The sequence below is a fragment of the Saccopteryx bilineata genome, chromosome 6, assembly GCF_036850765.1.
Source record: "Saccopteryx bilineata isolate mSacBil1 chromosome 6, mSacBil1_pri_phased_curated, whole genome shotgun sequence".
NCBI lineage: Eukaryota > Metazoa > Chordata > Mammalia > Chiroptera > Emballonuridae > Saccopteryx > Saccopteryx bilineata.
Genome location: NC_089495.1, coordinates 113,274,340 through 113,296,477, shown reverse-complemented (window position 1 = coordinate 113,296,477; position 22,138 = coordinate 113,274,340). Strand labels below are relative to the sequence as shown.

At 37.1% G+C, this 22,138-nt stretch overlaps 1 protein-coding gene across 2 annotated transcripts in view; it reads right to left on the bottom strand.

Moving 5' to 3' along the window:
• The window catches only part of MIPEP (mitochondrial intermediate peptidase), a 175,907-nt gene that overhangs the window by 123,423 nt on the left and 30,346 nt on the right, over positions 1–22,138 (bottom strand). For both annotated transcript variants that reach the window (XM_066236844.1, XM_066236845.1), the window contains exons 9-10: positions 21,129–21,189; positions 16,712–16,764 (exon numbers count right to left, since the gene is read on the bottom strand). In XM_066236844.1, the coding sequence (XP_066092941.1) occupies positions 16,712–16,764; positions 21,129–21,189 (114 nt within the window). The remainder of the gene's footprint in view (positions 1–16,711; positions 16,765–21,128; positions 21,190–22,138) is intronic.

Here is a 22,138-nt window from a genome sequence, read left to right as displayed (position 1 = left end):
CTCCCCCAAAATAAAAGACCAGAGCCAGACGGCTATAATAGTGAATTCTATCAAACATTCAAAGAAGATTTGAATCACTCCATCTTTTCAATTCTTATTTTATTTTTTTAATTTGCTTATTAGTGTTATTAACAATACCACTCTCAAATGCCATAAAGAAGAAAGAAATCAAATAGCATGGACACAAAAGACAGAGATGTAGCTCAGATAGAGGATGAAAAATCTCTAGAAAAAAATTCCAATTGCTTGGAAACCTTGGAGTTAAATGACAGAGAATTAAACATTGAAAACCTAAAAATACGCAGGGAAATAGAAGAAAGCACCGAAAGGCAATTTAGAGAGCTCAAAAATCAATTTAATGAACAAAAATAGTTTTGTTCATTTCAAATAGTTTTGTTCATTTCCTATTCTACTGAAAATCTTTTAAAAAATTGAAGAAGCAGCAATACTTCCAAACACATTTTATGAAGCCAACATAACCCTTATACCAAAACCTGGCAAGGACAACACAAAAAAAGAAAACAACAGACTAATATGTCTAATGAATACAGATGCCAAAATACTAAACAAATTACTAGCAAATCAAAGACAACACCACATTAAAAAATAATTCATCATAATCAAGTGGAATTCATCCTGGAATCACAACAATGGTTCAACATATATAAAACAATTAACGTAATATACCATATCAACAAAACAAAGAACAAAAACCATATAATCCTATCAATAGATGCAGAAAAAGTATTCGATAAAATACAACATCATTTTATGTTTAAAATACTCAACAAAATGGGTATAGAAGGAAAATATAATAAAGGCCATTTATGACAAACCATCAACTAACATCATATTAAATGGCAAAGACTGAAAAGTTTTCCTCTAAAATCAGAAACAAGGCTGCCCACTCTCTCCACTCTTACTCAGCGCAGAGCTGGAATTTCTAACAAGAGCAATTAGACAAGAGAAAGAAATGAAAGGCATTCATACTGGGAAAGAAGAAGTAAAGGTTTCACTTTTTGTAGATGATATGATCCTGTACATTGAAAACCCCAAAGACTCCACAACAAGACTATTAGAAACAATAAACCAATACAGTAAGGTAGCAGGACACAAAATTAATATACAGAAGTCTATTGCCTTCTTATATGCCAACAATGAACTTCAGAAAATGAACTAAAAAAAATAATCCCTTTTATAGTTGCAACAACAACAAAAAAAATACCTAGGAATAAACATAACAAAGAATGTAAAGGACCTATATAATGAAAACTACAAAGCACTGTTAAGGGAAATGGAAAAAGATACAATGATATGGAAAAATATTCCTTGTTCTTGAATAGGAAAAATATAGTTAAAATGACCATGTTACTCAAAGCAATATACAAATTCAATGCAATTCCCATCAAAATTCCAATGCCATTCTTTAAAGAAATGGAGCAAAAAATTATCAGGTTTATATGGAACTATAAAAACCCCCAAATAGCCAAAGTAATCAATCCTAAGAAAAAAGAACAAAGGTGGGGGCATTGCAATACCTGACTTCAAATTATATTATAGAGCAATGATAATCAAAACAGCATGGCATTAAGAAATGATGACATCGGATCATTTACAATAACATGGATGGACCTTGATAACATTATACGAAGTGAAATAAGTAAATCAGAAAAAAAAGAACTATATGAATCCATACACAGAAGGGACATAAAAATGAGACTCAGAGATATGAACAAGAATGTGATGGCAACAGGGGTGAGGGATGGGGGTGGGGGGAGGGGGATGGGGTGAAGAAGGAGAGAGGGGTTGGGGGAGGGGAGGGGCACAAAGAAAACCAGATAGAAGGTGACAGAAGACAATTTAGCTTTGGGGGAGGGGTATACAGCACAATCAAATGTCAAAATAATCTAGAGATGTTTTCTCTCAACATATGTACCCTGATTTATCAATGTCACTGCATTAAATTTAATAAATAAATTAAAAAAAACAGCATGGCATTGGCAGAAAAATAGACAATGGAACAGAATAGAGAACCCATAAATAAAACCATATATATATGGTCAAATCACCTTTAATAAAGGAGCCAAGAACACAAAATGGAGAAAAGAAAGCTTCTTCAATATACGTGGCTGGCAAAACTGGAAAGCCATGTGCAAAAGAATGAAACTCGACTAGTTTGTCTCCTTGTACTAAAATTAATTCAAAATGAATCAAAGACCAAAATATAAGATCTGAAACAATAAATTACATAGAAGAAAACATAGGTACTAAACTCATGAACCTTGGCCATAAAGAACATTTTATGAATTTGACTCCAAAAGCAAGGGAAATGAAAGCAAAGATAAATGAATGGAACTACATCAGTCTAAGAAGCTTTAGCATTGCAAAAGAAACTGACAGTGAAACAGCCAACTAAATGGAAGATGTATTTTCAAACAACAGCTCAAATCAGGGCCTAATATCCAAAATATACAAAGAACTCACAAACCTCAACAACAAACAAGCAAATAATCCAATAAAAAATGGGAAGAGGACATGAATAGACTCTTCTCCCAGGAAGAAATATAAATGGTCAATAGATATATGAAAAGATGCTCATCTTCACTAACTATTAAGAGAAATGCAAATCAAAACTACAATGAGATACCACCTCAGACCTGTCAGATTAGCTATTATCAACAAGAAAGGTAACAAGTGTTGGAGAGGCTGTGGAGAAAAAGGAACCCTCATTCACAGTTGGAGGGATTGTAAAGTAGCACAACCATTATGGAAGAAAGTATGATGGTTCCTAAAAAAATTAAGAACTATCATATGACCCAGCAATCCCTCTACTGGGTATATACCCCCAAAACTAAAAAACATTGGTATGTAAAGACAGATGCAGCCCCATGTTCATCGCATCATTTTTTACAGTGGCCAAGACATGGAAACAACCAAAAAACCCTTCAATAGAAGACTGGATAAAGAAGATGTGATACATATATACTATGGAATGCTACTCAGCCATAAGAAATGATGACATAGGACCATTTATGACAACATGGTGGGACGTTGGTAACATTATACTGAGTGAAACAAGTAAATCAGAAAAAACTAAGAACTGTATGATTCCATACATAGGTGGGACACAAAATTGAGACTCATGGACACAGATAAGAGTGAAGTGGTTACCAAGGGGAGGGTAAGGGAGGCGAGAGAGGGGGTAAGCGAAGGGGAAGGGCATAAAGAAAACCAAATGAAAGGTGACAGAGGGCAATTTGACTTTAGGTGATAGGTATACAACATAATCAAATGTCAAAATAATGTGGAGATGTTTTCTCTGAATCTATGTACTCTAATCAATCAATGTCACCCCATTAAAATTGTCTAAATAAAATATACATTAAAAAAATCTAAATGGCAAAGAATTGGATAATCTTGGTGAAATGGATAAATTCCTAGAAACACACAATCTTCCAAAACTCAATCTGAAAGAATGAGAAAAACCAAAAAGGCCGATTATAACAAATGAAATTGAAACTGTTATAAAAAATTCCCCCCAGCAAACAAAAGTCCTGGCCAGATCGCTTCACAGGCGAATTTTACCAAATATTCAAGAAAGAACTAACACCTATCCTTTTCAAGCTATTTAAAAAAATTCCAAGAGGAGAGAAGACTTCCAAGCTCCTTTTATAAGGCAAGCATTATCTTCATTCCAAACTCAGGTAAAGACAGTTCAAAGAAAGAAAACTACAGGCCAATATGAACATAGATCTTAACAAAATATTAGCAAACCGGATCCAGCAATACTTAAAAAAAAAACAAAACATACATCATGATCAAGTGGGATTTATTCTGGGGAGGTGAGGCTGGTACAATATTCATAAATCAATAAATGTGACTCATCACATAAACAAAAGAAAAGATAAAAATCACATGATTGTATCAATTGATGCAGAAAAACCATTTTATAAAATCCAGCACCCATTTATGATCAAAACTCTTAGCAAAGTGGGAATACAGGGAACATACCTCAACATAATAAAGTCCATCTATGACAAACCAACAGCCAACATCATAATCAATGGGCAAAATTTAAAAACAATCCCCTTAAGATCAGGAACAAGGCAAGGGTGCCTCCTTTCACCACTCTTATTCAACCTAGTTCTGGAAGTCCTAGCCACAGCAATCAGATAAGAAAAAGAAATAAAAGGCATCTGAATTGGAAAAGAAGAAGTAAAACTATCATTATTTGCTGATAACATAATACTATAGATAGAAAACCCTAAAGTCTCAGTAAGAAAACTACTAGAAGACCCGATAAATAAATTCAGCAAGGTGGCAGGATATAAAATTAATATTCAGAAATCAGTAGCATTTCTAAACACCAATAATAAACTGTCTGAAAGAGAAATTAAGAAAACAATCTCTTTACTACTGCAATAACAACAAAAAAGTACCTAGGAAGTAAAAGACCTATACTTGGAAAATTATAAGACATTGAAAAAAGAAATCAAGGAAGATACAAACAAGTGGAAGCATATAGTATGTTCATGGACAGAAAAAATAAACATCATTAAAATGTCTATATTACCCATAAAAATCCATAAATTCAATGCAATTCCTGTTAAAATACTAATAGCATACCTCAAAGATATAAAACAAATATTCCAAATTTTATATTGAACCGAAAAAAGAACACGAATAGCTTCAGCAATCTTTAAAATGAAGAATAAAGTGGGAGGTATCACACTTCTTGACATCAAATTATACTACAAGGCCATTGTAGTCAAAACAACTTGGTACTGGTATAAGGACAGGTATATAGATCAATGGAACAGAACTGAGAACCTAGAAATAAACCCACACCTTTATGGCCAATTGATATTTGACAAAGGAAGTAAGAGCGCACAGCAGAGTAAAAACAGTCTCTTTAATAAATGGTGTTGGCAAAATTGGACAGACACATGTAAAAAAATGAAACAAGACCACCAACTCACACTATTCACAGAAATAAGCTCAAAATGGATAAAATACTTAAATATAAATCACAAAACCATACACATCTTGGAAGAAAACATAGGCAGTATACTCTCCGGTATCTCTCGTAGCAACATTTTTCCAATTTATGTCCATGGGCAAGTGAAATAAAGGAAAAATTAATCAAATGGGACTATATCAAAATAAAAAGCTGGCCCTGGCCGGTTGGCTCAGCGGTAGAGCGTCGGCCTAGCGTGCGGAGGACCCGGGTTCGATTCCCGGCCAGGGCACACAGGAGAAACGCCCATTTGCTTCTCCACCCCTCCGCCGCGCTTTCCTCTCTGTCTCTCTCTTCCCCTCCCGCAGCCAAGGCTCCATTGGAGCAAAGATGGCCCAGGCGCTGGGGAATGGCTCTGTGGCCTCTGCCCCAGGCGCTAGAGTGGCTCTGGTCGCAACATGGCAACGCCCAGGGTGGGCAGAGCATCGCCCCCTGGTGGGCAGAGCGTCGCCCCATGGTGGGCGTGCCGGGTGGATCCCGGTCGGGCGCATGCGGGAGTCTGTCTGACTGTCTCTCCCTGTTTCCAGCTTCAGAAAAAAAAAGGAAAAAATAAAAAAATGAATAAATAAAAAGCTTTCGCACAGCAAATGACACCATGAACAAAATAAAAAGACAACCCACACAATAGGAGAACATATTCGCCAATACATCTGATAAGGGGTTAATAACCAAAATTTATTAAGAAGTTCTAAAACTCAACATCAGGAAGTTAATCTATCCAATTAAAAAACTGGCAAAAGAACTGAATAGATACTTTTCGAAAGAGAATGCTCAACATCACTAATCATCAGAGAAATATAAATTAAAACCACAATGGGATACCACCTCATACCTCTCAGAATGGTGTTCATTAACAAATCAACACATAACAAGTGCTGGCAAGGGTGTGGAGAAAAGGGAACCCTCCTGCACTGCTGGTGGGAATGCAGACTGGTGCAGCCATTGTGGAAAACAGTATGAAGTTTCTTAAAAAAATTAAAAATGGAGTTGCCTTTTGACCCAGCCATCCCACTTTTAGGAATATATCCTAAGAATACCAAATCACTGATTCAAAAAAAGAAATGCACCCCCATGTTTACGGCAAACAATGTTACGGCATTGTTTACAATAGCCAAGATCTAGAAACAGCCCATGTCTGTTATTGGATGAGTGGATTAAAAAGCAGTGGTTACATATACACAATGGAATACTATGGGGCCATGAAAAAGAAGAAAATTCTACCTCGTGTGACAGCATGGATGGACCTGGAGATTATTATGCTAAGTCAGCGGTTCTCAACCTGTGGGTCGCGACCCCAGCGGGGGTCGAACGACCAAAACACAGGGGTCGCCTAAAGCCATTGGAAAATACATATTTATTATACAATACCCACAGGTTGAGAACCACTATGCTAAGTGAAATAAGCCAGGCAGAGAAAGACAAATATCATATGATCTCACTTTATATGTGGAATCTAATGAACAAAGTGAACTGAAGAATGGAATAGAGGCAGAGGCGGGGTCACAGGGAGCAGAGGGACAGCTGTCAGAGGGGAGGGGGATGAGGGGATGGAATCAGAGAAGGTGAAGGGATTAATGAAATTATATATACATAACACAGAGATACAGATAACAGGACAGCAAATTCCAGAGGGAATGGGGGAGGGAGTTAGGGGGAAGGGGCAAATAGGGTGTAATGGGGGACACCATGGTGGAGGTGAAGGTGTTATATTGAGTGGGACACTTGAATCCATGTTAACAGAATAAAATAAAATTAATAAAAATAAAAAAAACATGCTTGTTTGGATAAATAAAATAATATTAAACAGAGATCAGTTCTGTGAAAAAGAAATAGTTAACGTATCTTATGATAATAAATCAGGCCAGACAGATCTTAAAGAATAAAATCAAAAGGTCAAGTTCAAATCACAGACAGAACATGACTAAATAGAAATAGCAACTAGACAATTTGATTAGAAAAGATATTATATTTTATTGCCAGAGAAGAAAAACTAATACAAAAATAAAACAGAATGGAGGACTCTGGAAAGATAGTGGACATCATCAGGAATCTGTCTCTCTACCTAGAAAACAATGGTGCTGGCAGAATCCGTCTGATGAAATTATTTTGGAATTCTGGCTTCAGCTGAAGGCAACTTCCAGAGGAGAGCTTGGAGGGTAAACTGTAGTCAATATTAGATCTTAGCACAGTAGTAGCTCCCCATCCCCTGAGCCCAGTCATAGGCAGGCAGCTGTGTACATGTTCCTGGAGCAGCGTATACAAGTTTGTAGGACCAGGGTGGGCAGAGACTGTTCCCCAAATACTGGGATGTGTGCTCTGATTTATGATTGCTGGTTCTGATCTCAGAGGAGAAGACACAAAGGTGGGCAGACATTGTTAGTGCACCTTCCCTCCAACTGCTGTAAGTTCCTCCCACATCTGGCTCAAGTAACTTCCAGAAAATTCAAAGAACCAGTGTCCTTTTTTCCTTCATTATTTTACTTTTTCTCTTTGAAGAGCCAAACATTAAAAACTAGGCCATTTGGCCCTGGCTGGGTTGCTCAGTAGATAAAGCGTCAGACCAGGGCACATTGGATTCCTGGGCAAGGGCACATATGAGAAGCAACCAATGAGTTTATAACTAAATGAACAACTAAGTAGAACAATGAGTTGATGCTTTCTCTCTCTCTTTCTCTTTCTCTTTCTCTCTCTCTCTTTCTCTGTCTCTCTCTCTCTGTCTCCTCTCTGATGCTCTCTCTCTCTCATATCAATGGAAAATATTTTTTAAAAGAATATTTAATATTCCTTACATAATTCTATGAGACAAGAGGAACAAAAATTATTATTTAGTTATACTTGAGGAAGATAAGGCTTAAAGAGGCTCACGACAGTGCAGAGCAGTCTAGGAGAAAGAGTTCTCATTTGAATGAAAGATCCTGGCTGTCTCTTTTACTGGGTTTGTTCTTAGCACAAGTTTCTTGGCCTGTTGGAGCCTCAATTTCTTCACCAGGAAATAATACTTCGCAGGCCCCACTCATGATCAGAAAACATGTACACAAGGAAGCCGGCATGATGCCTGGAGAAAAGCAGGCACTCTGTCAATTAGGGAGACTCTGTCAAGAAGCTTGAGTCCACACAGTAAACATTCACTCATCACCTACTATGTGTCTGACCACTCCTGGATGTGACACACTGTCACTATAATGAACAGTTCACTCAGTGATATGGGACTTAACAGTAGTGCGTAAGGGGTTTGGAAACAATGGTGAGGCTGTGGTTAATTCATCTGCCCAAAGGTTGAAGATGAGAATGTAAGGATCAGGGAAAGTGACAAGGAGGGGGCATTCGAGGTGGACACTGAAAGATGAGTTAGCTGGGTGAGGGGGAAGGGCACTCTAGAAGAAAAAGCAGCAGCAAAGGCTCACGGGCACTAAAGCAAACAGGGCATACAAGTTCAATCAAGCAAAGATTGCTTAGTTCCTTACTCAGCCACCTCAAAAGCAAGAAAGAGATCACAAACATCTGCATGGTCCTCCATGCCTCAGTGACTCTCACAAATGAGAGGTAAGTCTCATCCTGAAGATCAGCCAGAATGAGAAAAGGTTCACAGTGGTTGCAAGAGATTCAAAAAGCTTGAAGTTATGGCCAGCAGATACAACCCAGTTCTGAGACACCCTGAAGAACAATCCCTCATGACATGCTAGTCAGGAGGCAGCAGCCTGACCCTGTGGGCTCCCTGCCTTTTAAACTTAGCTGACATCTTCAACACAGCATGAAATAACATGTAGGATGTTTCAGGGGTCACAGGTCACTGAGTCCCAAAAGGATGCTAGCCAATGGCCATCCAAGCTCAGGAAAGAGCTGATCCCCCTGCCTTGTCAGTGCTGAGTGCAGGGAAATTGTTCACACAATGCAAAAACCCAAGCCTGCAGCTATTTTCTGCACCAGATTTTCCAAAGTTTTCCCAGGAAATCCTGCCTGCAGCTCCTTCATCCATAACTTTCCTATTTGCACAAGTACTACATACAAACACTTTCTCCTCTATTATCTAGGGAACCCAAAACAATAGGAAAGCACTACAGGCAACATGTAAAATCTTATAGCATATCAGAGCCATAGCCCAACATAAACAGTAAAACCTAAATGTATTTTTGAAATTTAGTTTCACTGTTATTCCCTTCATTGACTCAAACTTTTCCATAGTTTCACAACAGTTTTACTATTATTTATTGTAAACATGTTTCACTGATTTGAATCTAAAAATAAGAATCTTTTGATTATTCTTCCTCAGAATGAAATAGGAAGAAAATTACTATTAACCATTGTTGCTAAATAAAATTTAATAAATGCTTTCTATTTGTTCTGGTTAAAACCATGCTACATATGGGTTTATAAATTTTGAATTTCAAAAAACTAGATAATATTATAATCAGCATAGTAAAATGGTATAAATTAGGTATTTCATATTAAGAACAATAGAATTTAACAATATCTCAAAGTCCTCATCAGGAATACTAATTATCATTGAAATAAGTACAGAATAGTCAATGAAAGATTTTCAACTAAAGAATTTCTTATTTGTTGTAATTTGAATTTTTTAAAATCAATGTATCACTGTATTTATGAAGCACACTCTATGAGTCAGACTTATATTTCAACCTCTTGCTGCATTTGGAATTAAGGTAAAAAAAAAAGAACTTGGCTACTACTTCCAAAAATCTTGGCATTGAACTTAGTGAAAATATAGAACACAATTAAGTGTGGTCATGAATCCAGAGTGAAACTACAGATAAACAGTCCTACCCAGTCTACTCAGTAAGTGAGGGGACGTGTGAGAGAGGGCCACACACACCAAATGGCAAACACTGAGAGGCGCACTGCAGGATCATAGCCAGATGGCCAGAGAGAACAGGTGTGGGTTGGGGAAAAAGCTAACTTGAAGAAAGCAGCATTCATAATAACACTGTCAGAGAAACTGTTTTTAACTTGATCACAATAAAACGAGAAAATGTTTTTGGCATCAGGAATGATTACCTAGGCATGGTTATAATGTGATTGTTGGGTGGCATTCTGACATGTTTAGTCTGGAAAGCCACAGGGAAAGCTAACTGTTTCACTGGCTAAATAAAGGTACAGGAGCATTAAAAGAAATGAATGATGCTAGAAACCTGTTTACCTTTCAGGTAATTACACTGCACTGAAAACAACAATTCATTGCCGGTGTGGTTCCATCTTGACCTCTGAAGTCAGAGGCAAGAAAACTGCTCCACCCAGACTTCCTGGTAATCAGGGAATACGTTTCCTTAATAGTCAGATCAGCCACATAGTTCACGAGAAACTGTTAGTAACATAAGTCAAAACTAAAGTTAACAAACATAGTACGATTTTATCATCATCCTAGTGAGTAGAAAGTGAACCAGCTGGCCTGACTTTAGGGGAAAGGACAATAATATTTCACTGATGTGACACTAGGTGACAGAACCCTTGTCACAGAGGCTTGAGCCAAATTTTAGGATAGCAGTGGGACCACTACTTGTAACGTCTCTCATTCAGTCTCTTGAATTATATCAAATATATGAGATTAAATAGCCATAGCTGAAATACAATAGTAAAACAGAATAACCAAAAATAATAAGGAGGGGGACAGGAAGGGACATAGCATCACCTTAGAGAAATTACGGGAATAGAGGAACCAGTAAACTGACAGCACAAGAAAGCAGCCAGGTAACTCCCAGAGGTTTAGAAATTTTGTACAGAAGCAGTCTGGTCTCTTCACAAAGCTGGTCATATTGAAAAGGTGGGGGTGGGGGTGGGGCAGGGGCGTGAGGTGTGGAGCACTGCTCTAGAGTTAAGAGGCTCAAGGGACAGAAATGGCAAATGAAATGTGTTGGCTGTGCTCTGATCCTGGTTCCAACAAGCCCACTGGGAGATAGAAGATCTACACTTTCAAGGCAATATAAATACGGACTGGATACTAGATTGTGCCAACACACCGCTGTGAACTTAGGCAGTAATGGCACTGGAGTCATGTAACAATATCTATATTTTTATTGATATATAAGAAATATGTAAGAGTGAGGTGACATAAAGTCAAGGAAGAAAAACAAGGAAAAGACAAAAACAGATGAAGCAAATATGGCAAGATCTTGGTTACTACTGAATCGGAAAGATGAATGAGTGTAGGTTACTAATACTTTGTTTATTTTGAAAGTTTTCATAATAAAGGTTAATTTTTTTATTGAAAGCACCAAGCTCAACACACATATACTAACAAATAAAGTATACAATGTCATATAACAGAAGTCTTTTTCTTTTAAAATGCCACAATGTCATCCTTCTGTGAGAGTCAGTTTGCTGAATACTTTAAAATACAAAACATTCCTATTGCATTATGTGAATGCTCCTGAGAACTTGAGAATATGCCTAAGCAAGGAATAGACAATACTAAATTCTACTTCCCAATGATACCTTTATACAAAATAGCATCAAAATAAGTAATATGGCTCACTGAAAATCATTACTGGCAGAAAAGAAATAAATTCTCTATGTATTAGAAACAAGAATCACACACTAGGAGGAGACATTAAACAACTTTAAAACAGTTACAACCAGAGGCATGGGCAGGGAGGAGATGATATCTAAATTTCTCAATGTCAATACTTTTTAATGCAGTTTTGATTTTTTAAACCATATTAATATATTGCCTATTGAAAAATAAGTTTTAATTTTAAATAAAATAATTTCAATATACTTTTTATAATTTAAAGAATTACTTTTGCTTTTCCATGTAGAATCTACCACTATAACTCGAAAAAGAAAAAAGTTAGCTCCTCTTTAAGATTTACCATCAAGTTGCTTTATGTGACTATTTTCTAGTGTCAACCTTTGGCAGTTTAAAGCACATTAGTTTCTTGTCTTACTTCGAATAGATTTTTCCTTTTCTTTAGGTGGATATTTAAATTGAAATAAATCTGATTTAACATAAAGCAAAAGAAGTCCTCAGGGTTAACATAAAAAAAATAGTCAAACCAAGGAAAGCCCCTCTATTCTTTGTTTTGTGTCACACCACACCTTGAAGTGTTCAGTTGAAAGTAGAGGAATTTAATTAACAAGGATTTAGAAATCTTCACTTTGTTCCACTCTCTTAACCTCAAACCCAAACTATTTTCCCTTTCTTTTCTCATCCATTACTGATGCTTCGCAGCCTTCTCATGTCAATCAAGATTACTGCAGCCTCAAACCAAACTCAATCGGTTTGTCCTTTAAGCTACTTAAAAAAGATGTTTTAAACCCCCAATTCTTACAAACCCTTCTCAAGCACCTTGCACCCCTTTTCCTGGTTCTTTTACTGGGTTAACAGCAAAATAAAGGAACTAGTATTAAAACTTTAAAGTTCCTAGTAGACATCAGTTAAGTTACACTGTGTTGCCGGAATAACTGAAAGAATCAAGCCTGATCGAAAGCTCCATTACCCAATAAGCATTACATTCCAGACAGTCACACTGTTTTCAACACATCAGATAGATGAAACATGGCATTCATGAAACATGATATTCTTTTACAAAAATATATCACTTTTAATAAGAATTTCCAATCACTGGTTTAGATATAGGCTTAAACAATGGTATCAGCTGTTGACCTCAATAAGGAATATATCTGCCAAAAAGGGCTCCTTATGGTTAACCAGGCTCAAATGCATTATCAGAGTCTAGCAGCCACTGTTTATGGAGGGTCTCTCATGCACAGCGGGAAACCACAAATGGCTGCCAAGCCTGCTGCACTGCCTTCCTACCATCTGAGCTAAACTTTATAAAGGAGTTCCTGGATTGTATTTTAACCAATGGGCTAAGACCTGTTCCATGTGCAGCTATAAGCTCATCTGCATCTTTACCAACCAATTAGAGCGGCTCTATAACAGTGGTCCCCAACCCCCGGGCCGCGGACTGGTACCGGTCCGTGGGCCATTTGGTACCGGTCCGCAGAGAAAGAATAAATAACTTACATTATTTCCGTTTTATTTATATTTAAGTCTGAACGATGTTTTATTTTTTTTAATGACCATATTCCCTCTGTTACATTCATCTAAGACTCACTCTTGACTCTTGTCTCGTAAGTTCGACAATTATATTTAAAAATACCACAGTTTTTACGCGGGTCGCATAATTTTATTTTCTGCATTTATCTTCCCACCCTAAAGACCAGTCCGGGAAAATATTTTCTGACATTAAACCGGTCCGTGGCCCAAAAAAGGTTGGGGACCACTGCTCTTATAACAACCGATCAGGACACATAATTCCAATCAATTAGGACAGTGCTATATGGACCAACCAACTGTGTAAATTTGCATTCTTCATTTCCATAAAAACAGATCAATCAGACACCAGGGAAGGCAGGCTTCCTCTTTGTCTGGAGGGTAGGGGTAGGGGTGGAAGAGAGGAGTGCACTTTTGGAGGCTGTGTTTCCCAGGTTTGCAAACTGTTCACCTGAATAAAGTTTCTTCCTTTTACTTCATCCCAGATTGGGGACTCCTGTTGACACTGGGTCATTAGCACCAACCTCTTGTTGACACAAGCACTACTAAGAGCCCAAAGTGTATGTGTATATTCCATCTTTAACTGCAAGCAACTTTGTTCTTAAGAGCTTGAAGATGTGGTTGAGAAGACACATTTAACAGAATGACAAAAAGAATACATAATCACGTCAATTGTGTAGCACACAGGCTGTAAGCGTGGTGGAGGCAGGAGCTGCACAGACCTAGAGGCTTCATGCACTCTTGACAAAATTTCACAGATAAGCCAGTGAAGGAGGACAAAGGGAACCGAGTGGCCACCAGATACAGGCTCTTTTGAGACAAAGGGAGACCTGAGTGAGGGACAGAGAATTTAGTTTGGCTTAGGTAAATTGTGGAGAAAGAAGACTTGTGGAACAGAACAGAAAGAGCAGGCTATTGCCAACAAATAACTGTGGGTGTGTATGCATTTATTGTTAAAGAATTGTGGGTTGTGATCAGATCCCAGAAGGCCATGCATGACAACTCCAATTTTATTTTGAAGGCAGTAGTGACCCCACAACCTTGGAAAGGGAAAGGTTCAACAGTGAGCTGTCCTGCTGGCCAGCCATCAGTTCCTCCCCCCTGGACACAGTGATGCTGGGAAACACTGGCAGAATGAACTTCCTAGAGTCAGTATCCATATATATCATCTACAGTTTTTCTGATGAGCATTCTACAACTAACTAGATAATACATCACATTTTCAGCAAGTGTTTTCTTAGAGAAGTTTTAAAGGAGAACTTTAAAAGCTTCTTTTGAAAGAGAACCCCTCCTTCAAAAAGATTTTTGAAAACACTTAAAAAGCACACTTACAGTGAACCATTCTCTAGAAAAATGTCCACAGATGGCCAACTCCATATAATAATGTTCTTTTAGTACTAGTAATACAAGCATTATTTTATTTAATCCTGACCTATGAAGTAGAGACAACGATAATCTCTATTTTATAGGTAACGTTGGTAAGAGACTTGGAGAGGATAATTTCCCAAAGATCATGTATAGCTCATTTACATTTAGTGGTGACATTAGAATCTGCCCAGGTTCCTCTGACTCCAGAAAACATGCCCTTGGCCACATACATTGACTCATTGTCTCAAGGGCTCCCATGCTTCCCATGCTCCCAGAGGCTGACTTGAACAGTAAGACCCCATCTCTCTGATTGGTATAGATGGGTGAGAACTCCCAGCTTAACTGGAGACTCAAGGATTTTACAGCAGCAACAGAAAAACTTTTCAGTGTTGTATTTTTGGTAGAAATGGAGAAGAGAGAGTTACCACCCTTTATTCAATAGCCTTTGTTTATGGTCACTATCAAACTTCACAGGGATTCCATACCCATGATTAATTCATATCCTTTAAATTCCAATTGAGTATATCTTCCTAAATTTTTCAGTATTCACAGGTAATTTCCATATAATCACCATTTGGCCATGCTATATTTACAGAATATAGTTAGATGACAAAAATATCACTTAAAATTAAGGCCGCAGCATTAATTAAAATGATAAGGGGTAGGGGACATGATATGGAGAAATACTACTTAAAAATCACAATAGCAAATAAGAAACAAATACATTAAACATATTACTTTACAATGTCAAAAATCAAACAAAATATATAAGTATGGAAAGCAGTAAGGAAATAATTTTAGTAATCCTTCATCTTAACAGGCCAATCAACCAAGTCAAATCTTTCTTTAGAGGAACTTTAAAAGAAATTATATTTTTATGCAACTATAGGGAGCAAGGTTTAAAGTTCTGCAGCCAAAAAAAAATTAGTGAGATAATACCTTATGCTAAGGTATAACATTTGCTAAGCACTAAATGTTTATCAAGATCAAATTATGACAGGTTTTGAATAAGTTTACATGCTCTCATAGAAAAGATGATTGATGCTGAATCTGAGCTACATGCATAAAGATTAGTAGTTGACAAAGTATTAGTACTGCTTATGAGACAATTACGCTGCGTAACTAAGATGGATTTGGGGAACAGAGATGTAATGAAGAAGCTAAGGAGGGGAAAAATAAAGATTAAGTGGGTTGGCTTTTCAACACAGTAACTAGTTTAAAGCACCTCTTCCTGCTGGTACCTAAAAGAACATAGAAAGTTACTGTTTTCTGTTTTATGACAAATGCTAAAGGAAATCATTAAAATAAAGTCTAATTTTAGTAAGATACTTAGTACTTGATACTTCAATAATACATAGTAACAAAAAGCTTTAAAAGTTTAATGCCAATCAAATAAATATATTTTTATCATGATACATGCTATCATGCTTTAATGAATATGAAGGCACAAAACTTCTATTTTTTCCATTACCTGAATCAATCTTAACTCTCTTAGTTAAACTGCAGATCTCAAAAATTAACTGTACAGGGAAAATGCTAATGATTTGTTAAAAGGTATGATTCTAAGAGTTTTTTAAAATTCCTGTTATGCATATAAAGTTGCTTGGGACATAAACATGTTTAAATGTGTTCACTTTGAACAAAACTCTATTATTTCTTGGGTTTACATGCAAATATAAAAATGACAAAAGCAGGGAATTTTAAGGAGAAAAATATCACCAACTTTGCCACAATATAATAAACACAGGAGAATACAGATGCCAGAGGACCTCTTCTGTCAACCTATGTTCCCTCAGTCTTTACTTCATTTATATCCTCCCAGTGCCAGTAATGTGCTGACAATATGTTCAAATAAAAATGAGAAAACATAAGAAAATCACAAAGCGCCATGCTTCATTATTTCTTCATTGGCTCATTAAATATTTGCTGGGCATCTACCCTAAACCAGAGACAGGATACAGCAAGTCCCGGCGCCCAAAATGCTAAGTCTAGAAAGAGAACCTGGAAGCTACACACTGGAGGAGAGGGGCCAGACTCTAGATTCGATGGGGAGATATTTTAGTCTTCAACAAAGAAATGATGTAAGCCATAGAATAGGCTTGTGGGGAGGGATAAAGCATGATACCATGATTGAGAGCAGAGCTCTGCAATCCAAATTAAAGAATGTGGGCAGATGCTGACCATGCAGGCAGAGGGCTGACCTGGAAAAACACAAGTCTGCAATGTGGGCAACGGAGTGGGGAGAGTAGTTGTACAACTAATGTGCAAAGCGCTCACTAAATATTAATATCTTTCTTCCCTCTCAAAAAACTTACTTTTCTGCACGAATCACACCACTGTAGTAAGGGGGGTCCCAAGGCATTAATTCCTACAATGAAAAAATTCACTGTTATGAAAGCTACTGACTATTTCACAATTTTAATCAATAATTTAATTAGTTTACAAAGTATAAACCTGTTATTATGTCAAAAAGTTTTTTAACACCCTGAAAATTCATAACTTGTCAAGAAATACCTGCCTCTTTATTTTTAACTCCTATAATCAACGAGTAGAAAGATATAAGGCATAATCACAGAATTTGGGGAGAGTATAAACAAACGCCATTCTAAAATGTAAACTAATACAAGTCAACACTAACAGAATAAATAAGCCATGTCGAAATTTCTCCCGAAATGTAACCCAGGTATTAATTCATAAAACACACTGCAGGTAAGATTAGTATACCAAAGGTAAGATTAGGTTCTTTCTAAACCTAAGCAAGAAGCTTAAGGTGGATCCCAAAAATGAAAGCAACAATTTAAAATGTAACTGAAGCAGAATTAAGTCTAATCTTGGCAAAGAAAATATGTCATAGAGAAATGTTTATTAACAGCTGTTTTTGACAACTGGTATAGAATACTGAAAGAAAGAAATCTTGAATACCTAAAGGATTGTCCTCACCACAAACTGTCCAGGTGACAAAAAGAGTGGGTAAGAGACGAGGCTGTGATGCCAAACTGCTTGGGTTCAAGTCCCTGATCCATTCTAGTTGTAAGACCTGGAAAAGTTATTTCTATTCACTGATGCTTTCCCATTCTCCTACTATGTGACCTGATTTCACCTGGACTGCATCCTGAGCCCACCTCCTGCAACTCTCTCCATCCTTCACTCCACTCTGGCCTCCTGTGGTTCCATGTCACACAGAGCAGCCTCCTCCTCAAGCCTGTGCACTGTTGGTTCTCTCTCAGAATACCCTTCCCTGTGCTGTCTCCATGGCGAACTCCTCACTTCCTCCAAGCTTCTGTTCCAGTGTGCTTTTTCTGACCAACACATTCAACAGAGCAAGCTCCCTTCCCTTCTCTCTACATTATTTTCCCTATAGCCTTTATCACCATATGACACAGCTTGTACATATTTTTTCATGTTTCCTATGTTTTCTTTCCCTAGAATGTAAGCTCCATGAGGGCAGGTGCCTTGTTTGTATTTTTCCCTATTATATCCTGGTGGCATCCTGAACACTGCCTATACTCAATATTCACTCAATAGCTATTTGTGAAATGAGTCAAAAGCACCTCCCAAATAGGACTGCTTAATGCACTTAAAACTATACTGCTCACAAAAATTAGGGGATATTTCAAAATGAATGTGAAGTGATAAAATATCCCCTAATTTTTGTGAGCAATGTATTAAACATTGAGTAAGAGCTCCATAAATATTGGCTTCTATCCTTATTACCACTATCATTCAAAATTTCGGTTTAGACATTTTCTCCTATTCCATGGTCATACTTCTATCATGGACATAGACCAATGTTAGAAACCTGTAGGTTTATTTTCTTCCTCCCTGTAAGCTCCTGAAAGCCAGGGACAGCATCCCTGGTACTCTAGTCCCTGAGTATTCAGTTTCTAGCACACAATTCCTCCCACAAATCCATTTACTATCTGTTAGATGCAAGAGTGCATGCAGGCTCTAATGATATAAAAGAAAAAACAAATAGAAACAACCAGACACGTCCCCTGTGCCAAGGGTCCAATGATACTCAGGCAGTAAAAAGGTGAGTCAATAATCTGAGCGCATTGAAACAAATGATATATCCTGTTATTGATGCTGTACCATGTGACACTGAGCCTGGAACGGGGGTATTTAAATCACGGTGAAAGTTCAGGAAATGTTTGAAGGTGACCAACCTGAGTTGAGTATTGAAGAATAGGAACACTTAATCCAGAAGAGAAAGGGAGAAAGGCATTCTGTGTACAGTACTTGTGACTTACTGGAAGCTAACTACCATAGTTGCTGGCACATACAGAACAGTTAAATTAAGGAACAAAAGAAAGGTAAGCAAGGGAAAACAAAGCTACAGTAAGTAAAAACAGTGCATGGGCATCATGCAGGTATCAGTGGAGAGCAAAGGACACAAACTTGGCCGTTAAGGGCGGCAGAAGATAAGGCTCAAGAAGCAGGTCAAGTCAAAATCACCAACGGCTTGGTAGGAAAAACTAAGGAACAGGAAAATAAACATAAAAATTACTGGGAGCAACTGAAAAAATTTAAAATGAGAGTGACAAGATCAGATTTGCTTTTTAGAAAAATTCCTTTGGTGGCAAGTCATTCATTCATTCGTTTATTCATTCATTCATTCCTTTATATTTCAAATAGGTGCTGAGTACTACTTTGTGTCTAACACTGAGCTAGGTATGTTGCTAGGCACTCAGAATCCAGGATAGCTTTGAGGAGTGACAGACAAAAGGCTACAAAACCAATGTGGCAACAATCATAACCTGGATGAGAATTAATAATGATGTCTCAACCAAGGCTGTGCAAATGAGGAGGAAGGAACACCGAGTTCTCAAGAAGGTAGAAGCTACAGGACATGACAACTGATTATGAGGCCGTGGGAGGTAAATCATCAGGAGGGCTTATTGAAACACAAACTGCAGGACTCAAGGCTCAGTGAGTCTCATATGGGGATGGAGTTTGTACTTCTAATGAGTTCCCAGGTAATGCTATCACTTCTGGTCCAGAGAACACATTTCGAGAATCATTGGTCTAAAGTTAGTACAGGTTCAGGCTCAAAGAACAGGATGAATGATGGGACCATTCACCAAAACATGGACCATGTGAGAAGATGGGCATTTCATAGATCTTTGCTGAAAAATCAACATCAGTGGTTATATTACAATGTCTAGAGAGGATAGTTTCAAGTCATATTAGCTTTTAATAAATTAGCTTTTGGAACACATTGACTTTTCCTTTTTCTATATTCATGCAAGTAAATTCTGACCCATTATCTAGTTTCCTAAGTAGACTTGGCTAACAGGCAAAAGTATTGCTTTGCTAGATACAGTTCCTATATAAATTTAAAAACTGACACGCTACTCTAGAAATAAGTAAATTTGATAGGATTGGTCTATTTCTTAATTGTTGCACTTGGGAAGCTACACAAGGATGGCATAGACACCTCAGAAATCTCATAGCGCCTTCAAACCACACGGGAATCAGAGACCTAACTCCTGAAATCCCAACACTCTCAGGGCACACTAGTCACCTGGCCAGCATTCTGGCCATAGGACACATTAGTTTGGACTAGGAGATCATATGATAATTTGATCTATGATTGAAAACAAGTACTTTCAGACCTGACCAGGCAGTGGCACAGTAAATAGAGTATCAAACTGGGACACCAAGGACCCAGGTTCGAAACCCAGAGGTCACTTGCTTGAGCGCGGGCTCACCAGCTTGAGCACGGGGTCACTGGCTTGAGCGTGGGATCATAGATATGACCCCATGGTCACTGGCTTGAGCCCAAAGGTTGCTGGCTTGAAGCCCAAGGTCACTGGCTTGAGCAAGGGGTCACTTGCTCTGCTGTAGCCCCCTGGTCAAGGCACATATGAGAAAGCAATCAATGAACAACTAAAGAGACTAAGGAGCTGCAATGAAGAATTGATGCTTCTCATCTCTCTCTTTCCTGTCTGTCCCTATCTGTCTCTCTCTCTGTCTCTGTCACACACACACACAGAAAGAGAAGACAAGTACTTTCAGGACAGGTATACTTTGTCATATCAGTTTATTTAGTTGAGTTCCTTAAGTTAGCAAACAAATGAGTAAACTACAACATTAACACTGATGGTTAAAATTGTCACCTACCAGATGAAGCCTACACCGAGGCTCCTTAAAGCTGCTTCAATCAGAGAAGCCAACTCTACAGAATGGAAGCAGCCTTTGTACAGTGTGTATTATTAACAAGCAGGGTTAATAGTATATATACAGTGGTACCTTGAGATACGAACAAACATGTGAATTTTTTTAGATACGAACTGCAACCCAGTCCATATTTTTGTTTGAGATCCGAGCGAAATTCTGAAATACAAGGTGTGATTCGGGAAGCTGCTGCTAGTTGGCGCATTGGTGCATGGGTCCAGTATCGGCAGTTTGATATACGAGTTGACTGACTTACAAGCTCAGTTACAGACAAATTAAATTTGTATCTCAAGGTACCACTGTATTTATGTGTGTGTGAATGTGTACACATATATATTATGTCAACTAACCAACAAAGATACATGGATTTCTGGGAACGTCAGACTCAAATATCTAGATCAAATATTTCAATGCCTTTCTTCACCAAAAGCAAGAATCAGAAACAAAATGACAGACACCTTCAAAATATCATAAGAAACTGCTAGTCAAAAGATAATGACCTCAGGTAATAGACTGTTTATTTTATAATAAAAATGTTCCAACATAGTTACTTACAGAATATTGAGGATTTAGTTTTCTTTTCATCCTTTGCATCATCTCAAAATCTTTTATAGTTCTGTAAAATAGGTATGTCATTGTTAGGACAAAATTTTAGTAATTATATTTATAAAAAAACTGGTTTGCTTATGCTACTTTCCAATATTCATAATAAAATTAGAAGTAATTTGTAGTACAAACACTATATAAACCAGGATTAATCCCAATGTTACATGTGTTAGAAGAGGAATATAAACACCAGTGAATTACAATTTCTTCCTTAAAAAAGCATCTTGACAGATGTCTTGAAAGTACTAAAAGCTTAGAAAAATTAATAACAGAAACATACAAAGTATTAAACTGCAAACTTTAAATCACTACTTTTTTGCTTTATCTTAAAAAGAAATATATTACTTTCTATAAGAGAATATTGACATAATTTTATTTAAAATTACAATTCATAATTTTTCCCCTACAGGAAAACACCAGCTGAACAACAATCAAATGCATGCTTAATATTTGTGGAATACAAAGTTTTTGTGAGAATTAACTTCTATATATAACTGTAAAACTCTGAGGATATTTGCTTAAAATATAATCTAAGTTACATACAAGTAGAGAATATTAACACTTAACAAAGCAAAGCAGAATAAATTCTTAAATAACTGCATAATTAACACTTCCTCTTTATTATATGAAAGCCACGGTGGTTCACTAGGTTAAAAAATAAGTTTATAATTCTTAAATATAATCCAAATTAGAGAGGACTGGGTTCTCAGGCATGAGTTACAACAGAAAATAGAAATTTAAGCTAAAATTTAACATGTTGATGTAGTAAAATAGGCAAACAAAATTTTACACAGCATAATTAGAAATTAAAGAACATGACCCATTTTTATTAAATTTATTGGGGTGTCATTTTATTGAATTTATTGGGGTTAATAAAATTATATGGGTTTCAGATGTACAATTCTATATGATATATCACCTGTATCCTGCATTGTATGTTCACCACCCAAAATCAAATC